The sequence below is a fragment of the Episyrphus balteatus genome, chromosome 4 (genome assembly GCF_945859705.1).
Source record: "Episyrphus balteatus chromosome 4, idEpiBalt1.1, whole genome shotgun sequence".
Taxonomy (NCBI): Eukaryota; Metazoa; Arthropoda; class Insecta; order Diptera; family Syrphidae; genus Episyrphus; species Episyrphus balteatus.
This window is the reverse complement of record NC_079137.1, coordinates 77,614,404-77,639,477: the sequence shown is the minus strand read 5'-3', so window position 1 is coordinate 77,639,477 and position 25,074 is coordinate 77,614,404. Positions and strand designations below refer to the sequence as shown.

Here is a 25,074-nt window from a genome sequence, read left to right as displayed (position 1 = left end):
AATACCTTTTTTCTTTTGTCATTATATTAATTTTTTTATTTTAAAAGCTCACAAAAAAAATTATACCATCAAAAAGCCAAATATATATATATATATAATAAAACCATTTTTAAGATTTTACAATGAGCAAAAAGTATGAAAATAATTTATTGAAAACAATCATTTCTTATGAAAAAAGTGAAAAAATCACTTCACCAAAAAACTCATTTTTTTGATACAACAACCTATAATAAATTTTATACCACTTATAATGCTTATTGTTTCAGCTCAAAATATAGATATATAGATCATGTCTATTTGACATCTACAAAGAGAGCTAGAAGTTTTTGAACTCCATCAAATTTCATTAAAAAAGCAAAAAAACATGTAAATTTATCTTTTCGCGCTATTAAATCCATTTTTTTTTAACAATCTATAAAAATTTTTTCACCATCTGAAAGCTTATTGTCTTAGCTAAAAATATATATGTACATATATAGATCAAGTCTATGAGACATCTACAAAAAGAGGTAGAATTTTTTGAACTCGATGAAATTTCATCAAAAAAAGCAAAGAAAAAAACATTTATTTTTATGTTCTCATGCTATTAAATGAATTTTTTCCCTAACAACCTATAAAAATTTTTATACCATGTTAAAGCTTATTGTTTCACCTTTCAAATGACGTATCAATCTCATTTCAAAGTTGCCTACAAGAGCAGTTAGAATTTTTTAAAGTCAACCATGTGGAATTTCCAGACTGAGATTACGGTACTTCCCACACTGGTGGCTGTTCATGGCGCAACAAATCTCGACTGGTGGTTTGAGGTTTTTCGCAAGTTTCTTGATTTAACATTGTGTGGCTTGTAGTTAGTCTAGCGTTATGTGTGATATACCAATTGAAAGGTAATTGTATCAGGATGCTCATAAATGTTTAATCAAATTTCTATCTGCTCTTGGTAAAAAGTTCTAACCTGTTTAATTCTAAAATTTTATTTTACCGTTATCTCAAAATTGTGTTTACGAAAATGATTGAAATTTAGCACACTTATAGTCGTGGTTATGGTCTATCATTACTCGATGTATAATATTCCTCTATCTATTAAAGAAAAAAAGATAAAAATAAAAAACGATGAAAATCGGTTAAAAACGGCAAAAAAAAACCTGTTTTTTAAAAACATATTTTTCTCCGTATTCAGTCAAAACTCTTTTAAGGATTCCAATTTTTTGCACATGTATGCGCACTGATTAATCCTACATATCCTATATAATTTGAGATTTTTTGAACGCTCCAAAAAAAAGCTAAAAATCTTTATCTTTCACCTGGCTTCTTTAGAGTTGTCAAAAAAAATGTCCCCTACCCATAATCAACATTTTGTCATACCAAAAACACCTGATCAACGTTCAAACAAAACGTTATAGCGGAGTTACAAAATTTTTTAAAATTTTTTCTTAAATGCAGTTATCCTTAAATAAGTCTCTTCTATCTATGGCAAAAATAATCAACTCTCTACGACCACGCGTTTAGATTTTAGCCCAAATTTCATCTTTCCGTTTTACCCCTGTTTACCCTATTAAATGAAGGAATTTTTAAAAATTATCATTTAGATTAAGCTTTAGGTTATTATCTTTCAAATAAGCTATAGAAGATTTTTGTATCTCAAATAGTTTATTTTTAATTTTTAATTGAAATTTTTTGCCGCACTGCGAAAGTGCAAGAGTGTAACGTTAGAAAATGGCGTCACTTTTTTGTGGTGGCTGCCATGGTTCATCGATTTATAAGACGTTATCACGTCAAAAACAAGATTTTGGACACCCATCCGAATTTGTTTTTTAAATATAAAATTCAGTGTCTTTTCTTTTGGCCTATATGTAGTAGCTAACTTTGCAAAAAAAAGATCTCCCTAAATTTGTCAATGATCGAAGTCACTATGTGTTACATAGTGAATTAATCGTTCCAAAACTTCTTGCTCTCTACATTTTTCTATTAATATTGAGAGCAAATTGTAAAAAAGATTGGATGAAATTACATGATTTTTGCCCTGGTTTTATTATTTTATAAATGATAGTAAATTTAGTATTGACTGTTATGGAACAAAATTGAACGGTCACTCTGGCGTATGCGTAACATTTTCTTTTATAGAACTATTTAACAATTACAAAACGTTTTCAATTCAGTCACGCTCCTGAAAATTTGTTCTCGGAGATTATGTTTTTAAATAAATGGAAAGTGATGGTGATAAAAATTGGGTGATGAAAATAATTGATGTGATTATATCCAATTCATTCTGGAGGGTTCTTAAATCATTACTATTTCTCTTTCACCACCCACATTTATTTACTGAAAGGTTCTAGATAAAACTTTATGAACTTTGGCATTCATTTTTTTGTTTTCTATTTCTAGAACGTATTTATAAATTGTTTACCTTGCTTTGCCACATTTAATAAATTTATCATCATTTATAACTAAAGTCAGTCAATAAAATTTACTCATATGAACTTGTTGGTGTTTTATTCAATGCCAGTCATATATTCTCTTATTTTTTTTTTTTTTTTTTTACTAACCACAATGCATTGGCTTGATAAATTCCAAAGTCAACAAATCATTTCATGCCTGCTGACCATCATCATCGACTTTCACCATCATCAAAAAGCCTCATCTAATATCTTGTTTGTTATTCCTCACCAAGCACGTTGTTCATATATTCATTCATTCATTTTATCACATTCAACACAATCCATAACCTCCCTCCCACCCCCACCCTTTTACCTACACACTCTTAGAATTGGAATTGTTGTTTATGAGCACACTATCAATAATTAAAATGCGTAGTAAATCCTTAAAACAGCCATTAGGGAGTGTTCCACTTAACATTTGGCTGCTGCTTATAAATGCTACTGCTTTTCTGTCGACTGTCGAATGTCCTTGAAAAAGTCTTGAAGAAAAATATTTCTCTCACTCGACTGCGTTCGCTTATCAAGATGAATAAAAGATTAGTTTGATAGCAGAGACGATATCGTACAATATTTAATTGAATGAGAACTTACAATGCAATTAGACGTACTTTTGACTCTGATGGGCATTTGGACTTATTTTAAAAAAAAATACCAATGAAATACAAAGGTAGGAAGGACACGAGGAAAGAATGAAGGAAGAAAAGACGGAAAGAAGGATAGATTGATATCATAAGCTCAAGAATAATTAAGGTTAATGTTAAATGAGTGTTTACAAAAACAACACAACTGTGCTTAATGGATGTTATGATGGTAATAGGATTGTTCTATAATTGCGTTAGACCATCTAGAAGGCGAATTTTATATTAAGTTTGGGAAAGAAAAACTGGAGCAACATATTTTAGTGATTTCTCACAGAAAGTTGTATCTGACTGAAATATATTTTTTTCTTAGAGAGCAAATCCGAAGATTAATATCCTCTTGTTTGGAAAACTTATTTCATGATTTTTCCTCTTAAAGACAATATCTTCTTGAAAATTTATCAACTTTAGAATTCATTTTTTAAAGCAAATACGTGCTACCTTAAAACTACAACCTGAGCTATTTTTATTTGACATTCTCTGCACACAATAATTATTATGTACATATTTAATTAATACTTCAAAAATTATTTTGCAAGTTCCTTTTGCTAGCCTTGAAGCATTTTAGTAGTATGTTAATTTTAATGAACTGTCACTGCGATGGAATATGAATTTTTTTTTTTTAATTTTTCTGCATGGAATTGAATAAATTCTGGTAATTATGTTTTCGGAAACAACATTTTTTAGACATTTCTCTAACAAATTAAATTATGTAAAGAAAATTTCTCGCAATTTCTGTCAATTTAAAGTTCTAGAAAGACTGAAGAGGTTGGTGTTTTTTTTTTTTTTTTTTTCGTTGTGGAAGGAAATTATGTAAAAGTGTCATTTCTGTGGTTGGAACACACAAATTTGTTGTATTATAGTTATTGAAGGTAAGATATTCTTTACACATCTTGATGGTGTTAATGACTTTTAATGACAACGACAAAGAGTGATTAACCTTTACATTCATTTTTTTCCGAGAATCTGATTAACAAGAAGGACAAACTAAGACGTCATTAATCTTAAGATGTTTTCCCAACAATCATAATTGCTAAGAATATAAGGTTTTCTTGATGAGACACTTCTGACGTCAAGTGTTATAATTTGTATAGTTGATGTATGTAATTCATCTTAAAGATATTCTGTAAAGTATATCGAAATATTGTAATATTGGCATTATGTCAATCATCCTATATTTATTTATTTATTTATTTATTTATTTATTTATTTATTCATCAAACAGAGATAAAGTACTCTTTTTAGACTAAAAACTAAAACAACAATAGTAAAATTTAATTATAAAAATAAATAACAATTATTTAGGTATGTAAAAAAAAAAATTTCATAAAAGTAATTAACAAATTATTAAATTACTAATTGATTATGCTTAAGACATATAGTTTGAAAGTATCTCTTGAACAACTTCTAAAAATATCGATCCTTAAACATACAGCATTAGTTTCCCTGATGCAACGAGAAATTGGCTCGTTTAGGCCATAATTTGTTCTATGGAAATATTCATAAAACAGATTTGATTCCCGGACATTTCTTTGAGGAACACGAAAGTGAATAAAATTTAATAAGTGGGGACATTTAATGTGATAGGTTAAAATATCTCTGACAAACATAACAGAGAAGCAAGTACGACGACTTTCTAGAGTTTTTATGTCAAATAATAAGCATCTAGTATTGTAAGTTGGCATTTCTATTTGCCAATTTAATTTGTAAATTAAATATCTTGTAAAGTTTCGCTGAACTTTTTCAATTCTATTACAAGAGTTTCTATAAAATGGATTCCAAACTATACTAGAGAATTCCAAAATAGATCTAACTAGAGAGTTGAAAAGTGACTTGAGTGCATAAGGATCTTTGAATTCTCTTGTATTTCTCTTCAAGAATCCAAGCATTTGGTTACCCTTATTAACCATATAATCTATATGTGGTAAAAATGAAAGTTTCACATCTAAAATGACACCAAGATCTTTTTTACGCTCAACTCGCTCAAGAATTACATGATTAAGTTCATAATTAAACAAAATGGGGGTTGTGTGTCTGAAACACGACATAACCTGGCATTTAGAAACATTGAGATGAAGCAAATTACGCTGACACCATTCTGTGAGTTTAAGTACATCTTCAAGAAGTAACTGACAATCGGAAAAACACTTTATTCTACGATATAACTTGAGGTCATCCGCAAATAATAGGCACGGTGAGGATTTAAACATTAAAGGAATGTCATTTATAAATAAAAGAAACAGTAGTGGACCCAAATGACTACCTTGTGGGACGCCAGAGGGGACACATATATTTTCAGATTGGCAGCTTTCAATTTTTACGATTTGCAACCTATTAGAGAGGTAAGATTTCAACCAACTCAGAAGATTAGAGTGAAATCCAAGCAAAGACAATTTATGTAGAAGCACCCTGTGATTAACACGATCAAATGCTTTTGCAAAATCTGTAAATATTATATCTGTTTGTATATGATTTTCAAAATTATTAATGATGTAATTTGTCATTAATGACAGATTTGTAGTGGTTGACCTTCCTGAAACAAAGCCATGCTGATATTCAGATATGTAACTTCTTAATTGGAAAGACAACCTATTATAAACAATTTTTTCAAATAGTTTAGGCATGGCTGAAATCTTGGAAATTGGTCGATAATTAGTAATGTCCTCCTTAGATCCGGACTTAAAAATTGGAGTTAAAAAAGATATTTTCCAACAATCCAAAAATTTTCCTTCAGATAGTGAAGCATTGAAAATGTCAGTTAGTGGTTTAGCGAGTGAAGCGCCACATTTGACTAAAACTATAGGAGGAATACCATCAGGCCCCCCATTTTTACTCCCATCAAGTTTAGAAAGTGCTTCTTCCACTTCGGAAACATCCAAGACCATAGACCCTATGTCAAAAACTTTTGAAACACTTGGTAATTCTTGATTAGATGATATATCTGAAGAATAAACAGACTCAAAATATCTTGCAAATAAGTTGCATATTGAATGAACATCACTAGTAATGGTATCTTGGAATCTCATACAGCTAGGATAACCAGTAGTCTTGCGTTTAGAATTGATAAAGTTCCAAAAAGATTTACTATTATTTTTTACATTAGATTCAATAGTAAACATGTACGAGTTGTAAAGAAATTTGTTCAAAATGTCAAATTCTCGTTGAATAGTTTGATATTTAGCACGTAATTCAAAACTTTCAATATTTCTTTTATGTAATTTAAAAGCTTTATTTTTTTTATTTTTAAGATTAATCAGTCTTTTATTGTACCAAATAGGATTAGAGCTCGATATAACTCTTTTGCTTGGAACGAATCGATGTATTGCATCTTTGATAGCTGTCAGTAGATTTTTATTAGCAGTTTCTAACTGTCTATCACTGTTTAATAGAAAAGAATCCCAAGGAAAGTTAAAAAAATAATCATTCATTGCATCAAAGTTCGCTTTACTGAAGTTTGGAACATAAGTATTACTAATATTATTTTTTTTAATAAAATCATAAAAATGAAATTTGCCTTCTAATGCTACATGGTGCACTGAATTTTTAACAATTGGCAGGTCAGATTTTTCAACGTAAATAGCAAATTCTTTATCCACAAAAATCAAGTCAAGCAATCTTAAATTATCATTTTCAAAAGAGTTTATTTGAATTAAATTAAATTGACTGAAAAAATCAATAAAAAATTCTTCAATTTCTGAATTAACATTATATGGAACTAAATATTTCTCATCTGGATCTGGGATCCAATTAATATTTCCTTGATTGAAATCACCAATACATATAACATGTTGTAAATTATTAAAATTTTCTAAGATATGTTTACAATTATTAAAATGTATACTATACACCTCAAGAGAACTTCTAGGTGGAATGTAACTTAACATAATAAATATTTCTATATTAATATCACATAAAAGCTTTATAATTAATTGATCAATGTCAAAATTTGATTCAAAATTGTTGATATCAACTTGTTTACATGATAAATTAGAACGTATGGCAATCAAAACTCCTCCACCTTTTTCCATACCTGTTAATAAATTACATCTATCTTTTCTAAAAACATTATAATTATTACAATCAAATATTTCAGATGTTAATTGATTAGGTGTCAACCAGGTTTCTGTCAACATTATAATATCATATTCACAAGATGCAAAAATGATGTATAAATTATCTAACTTAGTTCTAATGCCTCCTACATTTTGATAATAAAAAGAAATAATTTTACTTGGTATGATGTTTAAAGAAGACACAGCAGCATTAACTGGAACACTTGAATGAGTTGTTGAATCTTGAACATTTGGATTGTTGATAGCGCCAGTTAAAGTTAAGTAAGGTTGGGTGACTGGCGAACACTTTCGTTTTTTGGCCTGTTAATGAATTCTTTAACTTTTACAGAACTAGGCCATAAAGTGGGGTCACTCAATAAATTATCAAAACAGTCACCAGGAACACTTAGTTTAAAATTAACAAATTTTATATCAGGCTCAGGAATATCTTTTTTAACCAGTTTATAGCACTTGAACAAATCAGTAGGTAATTTAGTTTGAGAAGCTATATGGTTTACTAACTCCTCTGGAAGAGTATTTGAATGAAACTTTGAAACATGTAGCCACTTAGCAGGAATTAAAGCGTTAAGAGAACTTGAGCCAGTTCCAGTAAGTTCACGATGTTGATTTTGTGTCGATTTGGTTCTACGATTTGCATTGCGATTAGAAACATTGTTTACATTTTTTTTAGGATTATTTATTTTCCCACTTTCATTAGAAATAGGAAAAGGAATTGGAGTAAACATAGTAGAATTATTGACGGTTAAATTAGCATTATCTCCTTCACACTTATTTGCAGCAATTGTTGAAGATTCACTTTCAGCTAGGGCGTTCGTTATTTTTGAATCAAGTTCCTAAGTGGAAAAACTGTTTCTAAATAATAAAAAAAAAATCCCCTAATTTTTTCAGATTTCTATTTTGACGCTAAAAATTTTTGATGAGGTTCTTTTCTATGTTAAAAAAAAGATATGCATGTCCTGACTAAACCCCTAGTCTTAGAAAAATGGTTTATACCTTTTTGAAAAGGGTGTTTAATAAAGAATAGAACCTCACCTTTACATTTCGTCTGTATCTAAAAAAATGGCCTAATAAGTCAACATATACCTATTTCAAATGAGAAAAAACTTTAGCCCTCTTGGGGCGCCAAATTTGATTGCTTGATACACAACTTGCGCATCTGAAATTTTGCGATTTTTCCTCGGAGATTTTTTTTTTTTTTTTTTGAGATTTTCTCTTGGAGATTTTGTCTTTACTCAGGTTTGTCTTGGGGATTTCGGCTTTGGGGATTATTTTTTTTGGGATTACATGTTTTGGACATTCATTACCAACCCATTTCAGTAGCCTTAAATTAAAAATATATCAGACAAAATTTTGGATTTTTAAAAAATATTTATGTAAAAATTTTGTTTTGAAAAATCATTTTTTTCAAAACTTATTGACAAATTTAGGTACTTTAAAATTAAATTAAATAAATAAGAATACCAATTCTTTTTAAGAAAAAATTTCAAAAATTTTTAATTTTTTTTTCAAAACGGCTCCAACAATTTTCAAAAAACAAAATTCAAAAATTCTATGTAATACGGCGGTAAATCTGAGATAAAAAAAATTATTTTTGAACCGTTGTTAAAGGTGCTGCCATAGTTTTTTTTGAAAAATGTTATAAAATTTGTATAAACGAAAATTGTAACGATTTTCAAAATTTTGTCTTAAAATTGCATTTCAGAAATCAAATCACATGGCTTTTTTGGTCAAAGTGTTTTTAAACGGTGTTTAAGTATTTATAAGAACAAATTGTATATTTTTTTAATTTCAAATCTTAAGATTGAATTTAGGAAGTGCATCATCTTGTTTTTAAATGCCTTGTTTATAAAAATTTTATAACATTTTTCTCGTTCATAAAATAGATGTTAAAGTGGAAAACCTACCTAATGTGTAAACAATAAATAATAGAGAATTTTTGAAATTATTTAGTTTATACACCGAAAAAAAAAATTTGATAATAACAGCTATCAAATTAACATTTTTCAGTGACAAAAGTCGTCCAACAATTAAAATATCAATTTTGATATTTTATCATATCATTTTGACATTTTTTTAATTTCAGGTGGGAAAGTGAAAATTTCACTTTGACAATTTAAATATCCATGTTGACTAGATTTTACGTTTTAGTTTATTATAATGAAACCCATTTCTTTCCTTTTCATTTTTATTATTTTTATTATTTTAAGAATTTTCTTTCCTTTTTCAAAACATTACTGAAAGGGAATATTCTTTACAAAATAATGGTGATATTATTTTTTCTATTATAGGTGATATAATTGTTTTGCTATTTTCTCCCAAACTATGTGAAGTAAATTCTTAGTGCCGATCAAATTTTCTCAGTAAATCATACATTTTACTTCGAAAAAACACAAAGCGCCTTTAAATTAGTACACATTAAGAATTTTTTATTTAATATTTTTCAATAATTTGGAATGAGAAATTGATATGAAAAAATGATAATAAAATATCAAAAATAATTTCCAAAATGTGGCATTTAAATATCACCCTGATAATAAAAATGTTGTTTTAACATTTTAAATATCATAAAACACATTTTATAGAGCATTTTTGGCTTTGATATTTAAAAAATGTTAAATTGATATTGGTTTTTTTTTCGGTGTTTGTGTACTAGGTAAATGAGAAATTACGTGCAGGTTATTCGTGAATGCGTAACATTTTTTTGCTTTGAACAGAACAGAAAATACTTTTCGCTCCTCAAATAGGTAATCACCTCAGATAACCTTGTTAAATATTCTTTTCATTTAGAATCAGCTACTGGCATAGTTACACAGGTTGGTTTTTTTAATTTTTTTTTAGCGTCAAAATGATTTTATTGTGTCAACCAGCTTAAAATGTTGGCCCTATAAAGCCTTACAGAACCAACAGAAGCTTCTTTAAGACTCCAAAATACAAAATTACAAGTCAGTTCATTATAATATTAATATTAAAAATAAAAATTGATTTCAATCGTTATTATATTGTTATTTATAAGATACACCTAAAATGGCAATGAAATACTTTTTTTTCCATTGGTATTAATAGAAACTGAAAACTAATAACCCGAATACCATCTCAATTTTTTTTAATTTTTAACTGCAGTATTCACTTCCATTTTAAGACATAAAAAATGATTCGTTATGAAACCTTCAAAATTAACGTTTTGTCTAATTTTTTTATTAGAAAAAGTATCAGAAATTTAAGTTTAAGGAATTCAATATCTGGTTTAACAAATGAGTATGAATTTATTCCAAATTTGGAGCTTAAAGAAATCCATTAAAAAATTCAGTCAGTTATAGTAGAAACAATCCTTAATAAAACATATTCTTATAATAAGAACCCAATCTTTATTATCATAAACCTAGAAATCATGATTTCATTCAATTTATCTATGCAAAACAAAACTCAAACAATTTCTAGACAAAATTTAGTACAATCAAAACTATTTTAAAGAAAATACGACTTCCCTTAAATATCTTTCCAATATAGTATCTTTGTATTCTATTATATATTCTAAAAACATCTTCAAAAATAAAAAATAAAACTTACCCTTATAACTTCTGGACAAGCATAATGTGGTGAACCGCATGATGTCTCTAACATTGATCCAGCCGGTTGCAATGATGCCATACCAAAATCAGCAATTTTAATATTATTCTTCTCATCCAATAATAAGTTTTCAGGTTTCAAATCTCTATGACTTTTGTTGTTGTTATTGTTGGTTAGTTGAAACAAAAACAAAAATTTTAAAAAACACACAAGACAAAGTATTGAAAAAATTTACATAGAAAATCAATTGAAATATTTTTTTCAAACCAAAAAGAAAAAAAAAACTATAGACAAACCCTCATATATCCAAACAATGCCTTACCAGATTGAATGTGAATGACAAAAATCCAAAGCCGATATAATCTGTCTAAAGAACTTCCTAGCCTCTTTCGGTGTCAGACGGCCTTTCTTTACAAGATAATCAAACAATTCACCGCCAGATACATGCTCCAATATCAAGTAGAGATACTTTTTATTCTCATACACATCACTCAACCCCAAAACATGGGGATGATCTATCAGTTTCATAATAGCTATCTCACGTTCAACCTTTAGACAAGAAAAAAAAAATAGATAGATGAACTAATAGACACAAAAAAAAAATCAACCTCAAATCGATTAATCATAATAATTGAAGTATGAAGAAAAGTTAAAGCAATATAAACCGTTTTTTTTTTTTAAGATAAGACCAAAAAGTCTAATTTTAGATCAAAACAAACAAGAAACAAAAGAAGTATAAAATAAAACTTTGCGTGATTAACCTCGCCAAAAAATGTGTACAACGAGGTTATCAGAGTACAGACTTTATGGCGTCGAGTCGACCTTTTTTTTTTAAACGAGTCTTTTTCACAGTACACGGCACACACAGTACCACATCGACTCGCACTCAAACTTACCTTCATTAGCACCGATTCACTTAGCTTTTCCCGATTGATAATCTTTATGGCAACTTTCTTTCCCAGCACACAATGTACACCCAGTTTAACCAGACCTTTAAAAAACAATCAAACAAAATTGTAATAGATTTTTAGTTTTTAATAAAAATGTTCATTGTGTCCAGGGTTGTAAAAAATCAATTTTTTAATGCATTTGTTTTCCATTACAAATTCAAAACAAAAAATATTTATTGCAAATAAGAAATACAAATATTTGCATTCAAAAAAATATTTGTTGCAAATAAAAAATTTGCATTAAAAAAAATTTTATTGCAACAAATATTTTATTTTCAATTCAAATATTTTTCATTGCAATAATATTTTTTTTTTCAACAAAAATTTTTTTTAATGCAAATATTTTTTAGATGCAATAACAATTTTTTTTATGCAAATTTTTTTCAGTTACAGTAAATTTTTTTATCTGCAATAAAAAATAAATATTTGCATTAAAAAAAATATTTGTTGCAAATAAAAAATTGCATTAAAAAAATGTTATTGCATTAAAAAAAATCTTTGTTGCAAATAAAAAATTTTTTGCATTGAATAAAAAAAATTCAATGCGAAATGTGTGCATTAAATGTTTTAGCCAAAAAAATTCGACTAATATTAAAAAAATATATAATTTTTTATTTGCAGTAACATTTTTTAACGCAAAATATTTTTATTTGCAATAAAAATTTTATTTTCAATGCAAATATTTTTCAGTTTCAATGACATTTTTTTAATGCAATTTTTTTATTTTTTTAATGCAAATAGTTTTCAGTTCCAATAAAAAAATTTTCTTATTCAAATTTTTTTCAGTTGCAATACATTTTTTTTTCTAATGCAAACATTTTTTATTTGCAATAAAATTTTTTTAATGCAAAATATTTTTATTTGCAATAAATATTTTATTTTCAATGCAAATATTTTTCAGTTATTATTTTTTTTAATGCAAAATTTTGTATATGAAATACATATTTTTTTTTAATGCAAATATTTTTCTGTTGCAATAAACATTTCTTTTATGCAAATATTTTTAAGTTGCAATAAATTTTTTTTAATACAAAAATTTTTTATTTGCAATAAAATTTTTTTAATGAAAAATATTTTTATTTGCAACAAAAAATTTATTTTCAATGCAAATATTTTTCAGTTGCAATAACAATTTTTTATTTGCAGCAAATATTTTTTTTAAAGCAAATATTTTTCAGTTGCAATGAAAACAAATTTTTTAATGCAAATTTTTTTCAGTTGCAATAACATTTTTCAATGCAAAATTTTTGTATGTGCAATAAAAATTTTTTTTTTAGTGAAAATTTTTTTCAGTTGCAAAAACCATTTTTTTTAAGCAAATCCAATAAATATTTTTTTATGTAAATATTTTTCAGTTGCAATAAAAAATTTGTATTTGCAATACAATTATTCTTAACGCAAAATATTTTTATTTGCAATAAAAATTTTATTTTCAACTCAAATATTTTTCAGTTGCAATAACATTTTTTTAATGCAATTTTTTTTTATTTGCAATACCTAAATATTATTTTTTATGCAAATTTGTTTTCAGTTGCAATAAATATTTTTTTTAAGTTGCAATAATTTTTTTTTTACTTTCAAATGCATTTTTTTTTTTCAATTGATATTTTTACAACTCTGATGGTGTCCACACTTACCAGTTTGACCCTTGCCAAGAGTCTTTTCCAACCGGTAAGGTCCGACAAATTGATGATTTTCCGGGGCTGAATTGTTTTCTTTTTGCATTTTGAATTTGTAATTTTTCCCAACTCTTCTTTATAACAATCGCCTCCTCTCAAAAACCTCACCAATTCAGCAAACTCCAACAACAACAACGTTAACAACGAGATTTCCATACAACAACAGGGTGCTCGTAAATTATATTTCCTAGTTTTGTTTTTTCTTTTTTTTTCTGTTTTTTCTTATGAAAAAAAATATATATCAACCAAGTCCTGTTATTTTTTTCGATTATTAGCGTAATATCAATTAGTTTTGAGTATATTTCTGAAATGAGAAAGAAAAAAAAAAATACTTGTCATAAAAATAGCCCTTATATCCAACTAAGCAAATAGCGAATATAAAAAAAAAAAAAAATCCAATCCGAGCCTCGCCGCCGTCCAAACGAATTGCCACCCGGGGGCGCTGTTAGCTGTGTGTTTTAAATTTCTCAATGAATGTGAAACTATTATTATGATCCGGATCTCATAAGGAATTACCATACTCGACTCGTTGTTGTAGACCCGAAGGCACAGTGCAATGGCATTTTCTAAATGCATACAAAAAGGGAAGTAAATCACTAGCACCCTCGTAGCTCGTATGCCAGCCCTAAGGGGGTTGTAAAATATATCTAGTTTGTGTATAGTTCAAGACGTTTGTGTTTCGTGGGGGGGGGGGTTATGAAGAAGGAGGAGGAAAAAAATACATTAAATTGTTGTGAAAGAAAAACTATACTAAACTAAGAGAGTATAAGGAAAAATTGCAATGTGATTTATCGTCTAGTCGTGTGCTGGTCTGGTTGTGAGCGCGGCGATTGGGGTGGGAGTTGAGGGGGGTGTGGTCGAAGTCTATTTCTATACTGGAAATGTTGTATTTTTTTAAATTGTTGATATAGTTAGAAAAAGGGATATTGACTACAGGAACTTTAATGGGGAACGTGATGTTGTATTGGAATTGGAGGAAGTTTTTTCCTTTTTGGGGTGAAATGTACCCCTAATTTGTGAATGTCATTTTATGTTTTTTTTTTTCCCTTCTTTTTTTTTCATTTCCTAGAAAAAAATAATATATAACAAGAGGGTCATAGTAGTTGAGTGTATGTGGATATAGTTGGTTGTCCCTTAATAGTCGTTAGAGACCAAAATATTATGTCAACACACAGAAGAGCCAAACACATGAATGAAATCTACAACTATTAGCACTCTCTTTTATTTGGGCTCTGACGTAGTTTTTTGTGTTATTTTTATATATCAAACAGATTCAAACAAAATGATAACATAAACATTGGAGAGAAGTCATTTTGTGATATGATGACACACAGGAGTTAAGTTGGGTAAGTATTTTTCTTTTTTTTTTTGACATCAATATAGAAAAGGGTCAATGATCTATTTTGGGTCTTTCCGATTAAACTCTATATAACAAAAAAAAGGGAAATGACAAAACATGCAATGGATGTCAAAAGCAATGACTGACATATTGATGAATTGGTTGGGAGATATGTTTGGGTTTTGGGTAAAGAAAACAATTTTTTTGGATAATGGGGAGTCATTTATAAATGCATGTTGTTTGTTTATTTTTTTTCTTTAAGCTTTTAAACTTCAGTTTTTGCATTTTTTTTTTAATGAAAAATGAAACTAGGGTAGTAATACTCTGATTGTTGGATGGTAATCTACACGCAATTCGAATGACCATATATATTATATATTTGCATTGCAGTGATTTAAGGGAAATTGGATTAGTGTAATACTGTGTATATGGTCTGATTTAGTTGAGAGTTTTAAGGTTGATTAGAGAGAAAAGCTATTCAGAATGGAACACATTTATAAAGATATATTTAAGATCGATTTAAAGTGGATTTGCAATTTATTTTTCATTATTTTTCACAAGAATTTAAATAGAATGTTTAAAAAACAAAGACAAAAGACAGCGAGGATTAATTTTACGTCGAATTGACATTCTTTTTTTTTTTATTTTACACTCTGAAAAATAGATTGCTAGACACCTCTAGAATATACACACCATTTATGAGCTCTTTATTTAATGGAAAGGTCATCCGCTTTGCAATTTCCCATTTTTACATCAATTTTCTACTAAAAAAAAATTATTTTTTTATATATCGACCTTTAAGCAAATTTCTATACATATTCTTCTATTAAATTGAACGCTGTACAAAAAAAGCCTTCTACACTTTTTTCGTTTATCTAACCGTTTAAAATATATTTGAGGTCCAAGGTTTGACAAAATCTTTAAAAATTCGTTTTTTGTAAATAAATTTGTAACAAATTGAAAAATTATAATAATCAAACGGGTAAGATATATTCTTGTAGAAAACAGATTGCTTCACAAAAAAGATTTCATAAATTTTTTAAAGATATTCGAAGTCAAAGTATAAAAAAAAATATAACGTCATTTTTTTACTTTTCAAAATTTTCTAATTCACTGAAAAGTCATTATTATCAAATTAACAAGATGTATCTTGTAGGAACTTAAACGTTCTACAAAAAAGTCCTGGGCATCAAATATATTCATATCAAAATTCTTATGCCCACTGATTTCAATAGTTTTCCTATGAACAGTATGAATTGGGATATATTGGATATACATTGTATATCGACATTCTAGAAATAAAAAAAAAGAAGTTCAATCGAATAAATGATATTGTTTTCAATAGTTTTCCTTTTGGTAAGTGTATTTGGCACAAGATATAAGGGTGAGAAAATCATTTTCAATAGCAATGCAATTTAAGATTCTGCTTTTATAAGATTAAACAATTTCACTTTGGTAAAGCTTCCGTAAGGTTTCTACGAATAGAAAAAGTTTTTTTTTTATTTTGAGTACTTATAATACTGTTTTAATAATGTTTATGAGGTTGTTATGTAATTTTCTTTATTCAACATCTATAAGTTAACCTACCCAAGTGTTACAGAAATTAAGAAAGACTTTTTTAAGAACTTTAAAACACATTTTTCGAATTGGTTCTGAAAAAATCTTTATTGAAACCTTATAGAATTTGTTAACTGCGAGATTTCAATGTTCTATTGTTTACAAAGCTGTAGGGTTAGTTCTGAAGGGTTCCTGAGAAATATGGGGGCTTATCATAATTGTTTTTAAACTCAACGTGGACTTTACTTAATGTAATTAAAATAGTATAAACTCGAATTTTTCTTAAAATCAGCTTAAACAGTGTTTATGAATTCACCTCATGTATTTTAAACTCGAGTTTTTCATAGGTATCACTTTGTTTACACTTAGGGAAAAACAACTTAAAATCAACGTTGATTCAACTATTTTTCGGAATGATTTTGCGTTGAAGACGATAATTTTAAAATCAAAGTAGAACATCGTTGGTTAAAAGTGGTTTGCCGTTATAAAATATCCTTTAATCAAAGTTGTTTCAACTTTGCAAAAAAAGCATCAATTTAAATTTAAAAAAAAGTAAAAATTGGTAGCCACTGGGGATCGAACCTACAACTATTGGGTCACTAGGCGAATGCTTTACCAACGTGATATCTCAATGTTTAATGTTTTAATTAGGGTGATTTAACGCAACAAAAGCTAAAATCCAACAAAAAGAAAATATTTTTCACGTTGTTTCAATTTTAATTTAAAGGTGTTGCATGTTAGTTTTTTCAACGTTAAGTCAACGTTGACCATATTACATTTTACGTTGCGTTTTTTCCCTCAGTGTAGGGAGATCCTTACATACACAAAATGTATTTTACCAAAACTTATCTAGTTGTCCTATTCTTCTCTTTCTGATTAACTTGGAAACAGCTTTGTCGAGTTATGTCCAACTAAAAGTGAATCGATGGAATGCGTTTACGTAACTTCGTCAAAAAACTTTTTTCCAAAGATTTTTAGTATACTAAATTTCTGATATTAACATCACTACAATATCTACATATATCAATACTTCCACGTTTTTTGACAATATTATTTCAAAGTTTGCACCTCTCAAAAACATAACTTGCTTCAGCTGTTCCAACTTCTAATAAATCAGAACGTAACACTTTTATAGAAGAATCAATTTTTTTGAAATTTCAAATTTAAACATTTCTAAAAAAATGCGTTTGAAAAAACTCTGATTCTGCTTTTAGTTTCTAATTCTACAAATTCAAAAGACTATATTTTAGGTTTGTTCCCCAGTGATTTCGAAGATGACAAATATTTTGAAGAAAAAAAAACGTCTGAATGATCGACATAAAGATGAATAAATTAACGACAGAAGTCTTAAACTTTTCACAAACGTGACGGTTTTGATGTTCCAGTTAGTCTTTTCGCTTTTTAGAATTATGGCCGGTTAAAGATTACTTCAATGTGAAAGTGATAAAGCAGCTAACGCAGCGGTTAAATGTCAAATTAGCGTTCCGTCTTAAATAAATTGGTTTGACAGAAAAATAAATAAAATATTTATTGTCAGCGGAAGAGAATTTCCATTATCATGGTTATTTTTGTTATGAAATCCTTACAGCCTGCGATTCATTCGGAAATGGGTTCAAAAGTTCATCAATAATTATTACTGATAATGAAATTTCTTACCAAATGAATAAGAAATTTGTTTAAAAAATAGATTTTCAGGTGATTCAGATGGTTTTATGATGATTAATAAGTCAACGTAAATGTGGTAAATGACCTTTAGAAAACAACTTTTATCTAGTTTTTTTTTTTTTTCGTCCAAATAAAATTATTAAATAAACTAATTCAATTAAGAGAAACATTTTCATTGAATGCAAAGAAACAACCGATTTTGTCTCCATTTACCATTACTGAATAATGAAATTGACCTTTGCCCTTCACATCTAATTAGGCATTTTGAATCTAGTCTGTATTGAATAAAGAATTAAGATGAATAAAATATGAATGAATAACCTTTCTAACAGAACATGTGGATATGTTTTATATTTGTTCAAAACAAAATGCCCAAAAAGTAAGAAATATTTGGCAATTATATGGCCAACACTATCTGACAAAAGCTTACCTAAGATAACCACGAACAACTGTTGGACTCTTATTGATATAGAAGTATCAAACTGTATAAAAGATGACAGTGAAAACTAGGATGTTTCATATTGTTTTTAGATGCTTAATGTTCATGTTTTCTTGTTATCAAAGCTTTTGGTTTATAGAAAATAAAATTTCATTACTATGTTTATCATTATGTTTCGGTGAAGGTTAAACGCCAAAAATCCATATAAAATATTGTTCACACGCAAGATTATTCAAATTCGAAATTTATACATGCACGCACCTAAGCCTTGAATGCGTGGATTTATCAAATTTAAATTTTTACAGACGACAAGCAGTCTAAGAAATTAATAGAATTATGTATTTGACAGGGGCGTACGTTGACTTGTCGGGGCCCCGGGGCAAGACTAAATTTTTGGGGCCCCTTTTATATAGAAAATAAGAACAAATAAAAGAGTACGTATACGCCCACTTATTTTTTTTTTTGGGGCCCCTGATGTACCTATCATATATTGTTCGCTAAAATTATGTAAGTAATATTTTTTGGGGCCCCAAGATAATATGTAATTTCTCTTTTAAAAAAGCAATTTATTTTTTTGGGACCCCTAAGGTAATACTTTTTTTACCAATTCAATGAAAAATATAATTTGTCTCTCTTCTGTCCGAAGTGATTCATGTCAAATGTCTTATCTTTTTGCTTCGATACTTTTATAACCAGTTGCCTTCTCTGCATTGCCTCCTTACGGGGCTCTGGTGTGTTGGGGGCCCCAGGACACCGCCCCACTTGCCCCAATGGTGTGTACGCCCCTGGTATTTGACAATAACTTAACTATTATTAATGGACTTGCAACACACTATTTTAAGAGACTACTTGATAGTGGAGTAACTAAAGCTCAAAAATTGGCAATATTAGGGAACCCGGCCGAACAGCTTAGATTTTGATGATTTTTTTTTGTCAAACGTCGGTAATTAAAAATACTTTAAAGTCTATAGATTAAAAATTGCCGGTGTTGCCGTTTTGATTTTTCAAATTTAATTGAAGATTTTTGTGAACAAAAACAAATTTTTTTCAAAATTTTTTCTTAAGTTTAATAAATTAATTGATGCCAAAATATTGTCTAGGAAATTCAAGGAAAAAAAATGTATGGGAGTGAGGGACAATCTTCCATAGTTCAAGCGATAGATGCAATTTTCTTATTAATTGACTTCAAACACAAAAAAAAATATTTGAACACAACGGCAACACCTACGATATTCAAATATACATTTTTTAAAAGCTAGAAGCTTAGTCATATATGTAAAATTAAAATTAAGTTAATTGAATGAACGGCTTTTGAAAGAATGGTAATTGAACTCAGATTTTTGAAAAAAAAAATTATTGAAAAAATTTTAACATGTCGTTTTTTAAACTTGGTCGTAATATAAAATGCATTTATTTTCAAATTTTTTTGGCCGCATTTATTATGATTTCAAATTAAAAAAGGAAATGTCAATATGTATTACGGTTTATGAAAAAAATTAAAAAGTATTTCATTTTCGAAGAATTTTTTTTAATAAAAGTTTTGAAAAAAAACATAAAATTATTTTGTATTCATTTAATAACTTAATAACCTTTACTGTTGAAAGTTAAATAGCAAAAATTTCCTATTTACCACAGTCTTTGAGAAAATTAATTATTTCAATGCAAAAATTCAGTTTTAATAAAAAAACCATTGAAATTGAAGTAATTTTTCATTTTTTTTTTTTTTCAAAAGTGTGATATATTTTACCTTTTTTGCTTCGAAATTCAACTGATAATATTTATGGTCAAAAATGTTTTTTAAATAAATTCATATTTTATTAGAAAAAGTTTGGAAAAAAGTCATTTTAAATTTTTCTAATAACATTTTTTTTTTTTTTAATTCTGAGTTTGAGGACCATTTTTTCAAAAAGTCTTTATTAAATTTAGTGGATTTAAATTTAAGAGCTAAGAATGAGCTTCTGGCTTTTTAAAAATGTATTTTAAAATATTGTAGGTGTTGCCGTTGTTTTCAAAATATTTTTTTTTTTTGTTTGAGGTCAGAATGTTAGAAAATTGCATTTATCGCTTAAACGATGCACATAGGGGTATTTAGTCAATTTAGGCGGACAAAACACGAAATTTTAAACTGATCCAAACGTGAAAAATCAACATCCTACTAAAAGTAGATATTTTGCTTAGCATTTTCTTATAGTTTTAAAATTGATTATCACTTCAGGTGATTAACAGCAGCGGTCTAGAGTTCAAAGTTTTCAGCCCAAAGATAAAATTAATTTTTTTTTGTAATTTAGCGACTGTGCTTAAGTAAGTACTTTTTTTTTGAAGTGGATGTAGAAAAAAGTTTTTATGGAATATTGATAAGGAGATACGAAACTGTCTACTAGATGTTGTATCTTAATGTTGTATTACTTTATAAATAAAAAAGTGATATGTTGAATCTTAATACAAATTAATCGTAAAAAACGTAAATTTCTGTGTTGGTAAGGAGATAAGTTATACAATTTCACATTATTGTGTGCTAAAATTGAATGTTTTCTAAAGGTTAAACTCTTATCTAATTGAATCTGTAAAAAACAAGTGCAACTAAGTGCAACTTCGACACATTTGCCCTTCTTAAAGGTTTTAGGTTTTGAAAAATGGCTACCTTGTATTCAGCATCCATATTTTAAGTTTTTTTAAAGATTCAACTTCTTGAATTACAGAACCTGAATTCTTATGATTTTTCCTAAATTTTAAGACCTTTATCTTGGCGATACCATTAATAGAACTCCATTTATAAGCGTTTTAACAAACCATTGGGATCCATTCTTGACACTTTTTTGTTTGAAAAAAAGTGGTTTAGGAAGAAAAATGTTTTCATTGAAATCAACACTTAAGACACTTTATTCCAGTACTAAATACAAGCTTTTACCTTGTTGATGAAGATAAACCGGAAAAATAATTTTGTCCGGGTAAAATTGGCAAATACCCCTATGTGCGATGGAAGATTGTCCCTTACTGCCTTTTATATATCTTCCTTAAATTACCTAGAGAATCTTTTGCTATCATTTGTTTTATGAAATTTAAGAAAAAAAATGGTTTTGTTAAAAAAAAATAATTTTAATTAAAAAAAAAAACAATACGGCAACACTGGCAATTTTTAATCTATAGACTTTAAAGTATTTTAAAAAAAAAAACATCAAAATCAGAGCTGTTCGGCCGGGTTCCCTAATAATTTGCTTTAGTTACTCTACTATGAAACATTTTCATAATCTATGGAATTTTTAAGAAAATTTCTCATCAAAAAATAACGAATAAAAGAAATTTAATACAAAAAAATAAATAAGAATTGAATTGGATTGTTGGAATTGATTTGTCAAATTATCGTCCATTTTTGATAAATGAAGAGAACAATTAATGAAAATTTCATAGTTGATGACAATTCAGATATGTATCTCCGCAAATCTAAACATTTCAATTATTACACCTCCGTAATATAAATTTCATGGCATAAGACTTCCACAAACCTGAGAGCTGAGACCTTCGTGCACATTAAACAGTCTTTATACGCAATTAGGATTTTTTGTGCTTTTAATTTTGTTAGCAATTGAGAACAATCAAATTGTCAAAATTAAGAATGAGAATCAATCTGCGTGTTTGAAATGAAATACACGCACTGCAAGGAATTATGATTATACTCTCGCTTAGAAAATAATTTAAGTTCTACAATAAATAATAAATATCAATCCCCTTTATACGATGAAATCCAATTACTATGTGTGAATTTGGAGGAGGTGGTAAGACCGCAAATAATTGTACAACCTTTTAAGAAAACCAATAACAAATAATACCTACTGAAAATTTGGAAAAAAAATTGTTTCAAAAATATTTTCCCAATAAAATAAAATAATTTCTTATATGGTGTCGTTAATTGACTGCAGATAAACCTTAAGGTCAATCACCAACATGCAATCATTATGCTTCATTTCAAATGCATGTTATACTAGCACACGTTCATCGTTACATGTAATAAAACTGCCTCAATTTCTGTCAAATTGCCAAAATAATGTAAACATAACAATCAATCCGCTTTTGACATACATTTACAAAAAAGTCAAATAATGACGCTTTTATGCTTTCTCATTACATCGGAGGAAAGTAGTTTATTGTTCGAAATAAATTAGGTTAAACCATAAGTATTTCAGTGAAGGATAAGCTTTATTTATAAGGCCTGGTTAAGAAAAAGTTGATATTTTAGAGGTATTTCCCTTTATTTCAATAGATTTTGCACTTATTTTTAATCTCAAAGCTAGATTTTTAAGTATTTTGAATTTGTTCCGGTAACGAAATTAATTGATCTGAATAAACATTTCCGGGAGTAAACTCGGGGTATTCCTAAAACAGGAATCCTTAAATTGAGAAACTGCAGTTTCTAAAGACGAGCTTGAGGCGCGTGATACGATATTACCTATTGGTTTTGAAGATGTATTATTTGGGTCCTATTAGACGTTTAAGGCTTTAAAAATTAAATAGAAGTTTCTAATTTTAAAAATTTTAACCAAGAACATAAATATAACGGAAACTAACAAAATTTTTCTGACTTTGGATTAGAGTTAAGCACCTTTAAAACCTTCAGAAAAGTATTTTTTGGTTGTGAATACCAAGAAAAAGTTTAATTTTAAGAGAATCATTTTAAACATGACTGGGAAAAAGAAGAAACAAAAAGTTGATTCAGGAAAACTTTTTTTATTGCAAAATCTAAGCCTTTGAACTATGAAATATTTGAGATTTTTATTGAAACACGGACTAGCAAAAAAAAAAATCATGTGTGAAATTCACACGTGGTTGAAGTGAAACCTTAAAAATCAGTTTTCTTGCAAAAAAAAAAAAAAAAATCGAAAAATATAACTTTTTTTATTCCATCACTTATTGTTTCAGCAAAATATTTATACCGACCATGTCTATACAACATCTACAAAAACAAAAAGAGCTAGAATTTTTTTAACCCAATTAGTTTTCATAAAAAAGCAAAACAATCAATTTTTTTCTGTTCTAACGCCATTAAATCCATTTTTTAAATGACAACCTATAATAAATTTTATATCATTATTATTTCACCTTTTATATGACGTTTCAATCATATTTCTACCATGCCTACAAAAAAAGTAAGAAATTTTTTAAATCCAACCAGTCGAAATTTCAAACTGAGATTACGTTACTTCCTACACTGGGGCTGCTCATCGGCAACAAATCTTCACAGGTGTTTTCAGGTTTTTTTTTCAAGTTTTTCAATTAAAGATTATATAGCTTGTAGTGCACGTACCATTATGTGTGATATATCAAATGAAAGGTAATATTATCAGCATGCGTATTAAAGTTAAATAACTTTGTTATGTGCTCTAGATCAAAAGATATAACGTGTTTAAAAAAAGACCATCTTTTCACCGTTATCTCATAATTGTTTGCACAATTATAATTTATTTAACTAGCTATCTATTGTATAAATTTCATTTATCTCTCTATTAAAACAAAAAAGTTATGATCAATTGATTATTTTATTTATATATAATAGAAAACGGTGTATTTTGTTTTTGGATTAATTGGATTAATTTATTGCAAATTAGTTAAGAATTCTTAAATTGTTTGTAACAAATTAAATACTTTTTATTATAAAAAATGAAATTTTAATAAATCTTAAGGAATTTTACTTAAAAAAATTCCAACATCAAAGCCCTTTTTATGTTCAATGTTTTGGTTAAAATAGTTTTCGAAGTACTGCTATTTTTTTGATCGCAGCTATAAATCAACAGTTGTCTTCATCAAATAATTTCATTTTGAAAATTTCATCCAAGTTACTTCATTTGGAATTTGGTTCGTAAGGAGTAAATTTCGGTAGTAGTTAGTTCCTCTAGGCAGTTGAAGTGTATAAATATCACAGTATCGAAGCTTGTTCGTAGAAGAAGCGTTCAAGCTATTGTTTTAGCCAGTGGCGTGGATAGGGGGGGAGATCAGGGGGATATATCCCCCCATCGGGATCGATAAATGTTCAACCTAACTAGTCCTAAACAAAAAAGTTTAAAAAACGCACTCTGAAATTTAGTACCTACTTCCTAATAGTATTTAGTCTTATTAGTAGGTACTCACATCTCAAAATATCAAGCAGTTGAAGATTTTGAGGAGCTATTTTCTTTTGTGTTTGAGACTCTTGACGCAAAACTTAACCCTCTGTCGGCACACGGGTGCGAATTTGGCAGGACAAAAATAAAAGGTGTTCACAAAAAAGTGTCTTAATAAGGGTGAAAATACGTTTTTTTGAAATTGTGAATACAATATTCGAATTCCTCGAAAAATTCTACATCAATTTCATATACGATTCTCTATAAAATAGTGAGACAGAAAAAAGTTCTAGCGACATGAAAAAGTATACACTAAATTCGCAAAAAAGAGGTGTGCCTAAAGATGGTTAAAGGTTATAAGTATGGTTTACTAACACCATTGCCATTAAGTCCTGAGTTTCAAAGAGTGAATCTAGAGACTTGGTATATAACCTATGGATCTCTCCAAAGATTTAAGGGATCAACTAAAAATTTAACGGGCAGAAGACGACTCATTTTCCAAAGTGTTTGAATATGCGAAAAAATAGCTGAAATCCTTGATATTGGCGTTTAACAAAGTACAGAAAAGAATATTTTAGTGTTACTGTTTTCAATCCTTTCCTCGATTTCAATGTAATGGGTCTTGGAGAAAAATGTACAA

The 25,074-nt window shown here is 28.0% G+C and overlaps 1 protein-coding gene across 4 annotated transcripts in view; it reads right to left on the bottom strand.

Moving 5' to 3' along the window:
• LOC129919587 (serine/threonine-protein kinase BRSK1) overlaps positions 1-25,074 on the bottom strand; it is a 105,867-nt gene that overhangs the window by 11,061 nt on the left and 69,732 nt on the right. For all 4 annotated transcript variants that reach the window (XM_056000522.1, XM_056000523.1, XM_056000524.1 and 1 more), the window contains exons 2-5: positions 13,301-13,646; positions 11,610-11,704; positions 11,036-11,262; positions 10,714-10,864 (exon numbers count right to left, since the gene is read on the bottom strand). In XM_056000522.1, coding sequence (XP_055856497.1) covers positions 10,714-10,864; positions 11,036-11,262; positions 11,610-11,704; positions 13,301-13,388 — 561 coding nt within the window. In that variant the 5' untranslated portion in view covers positions 13,389-13,646. The remainder of the gene's footprint in view (positions 1-10,713; positions 10,865-11,035; positions 11,263-11,609; positions 11,705-13,300; positions 13,647-25,074) is intronic.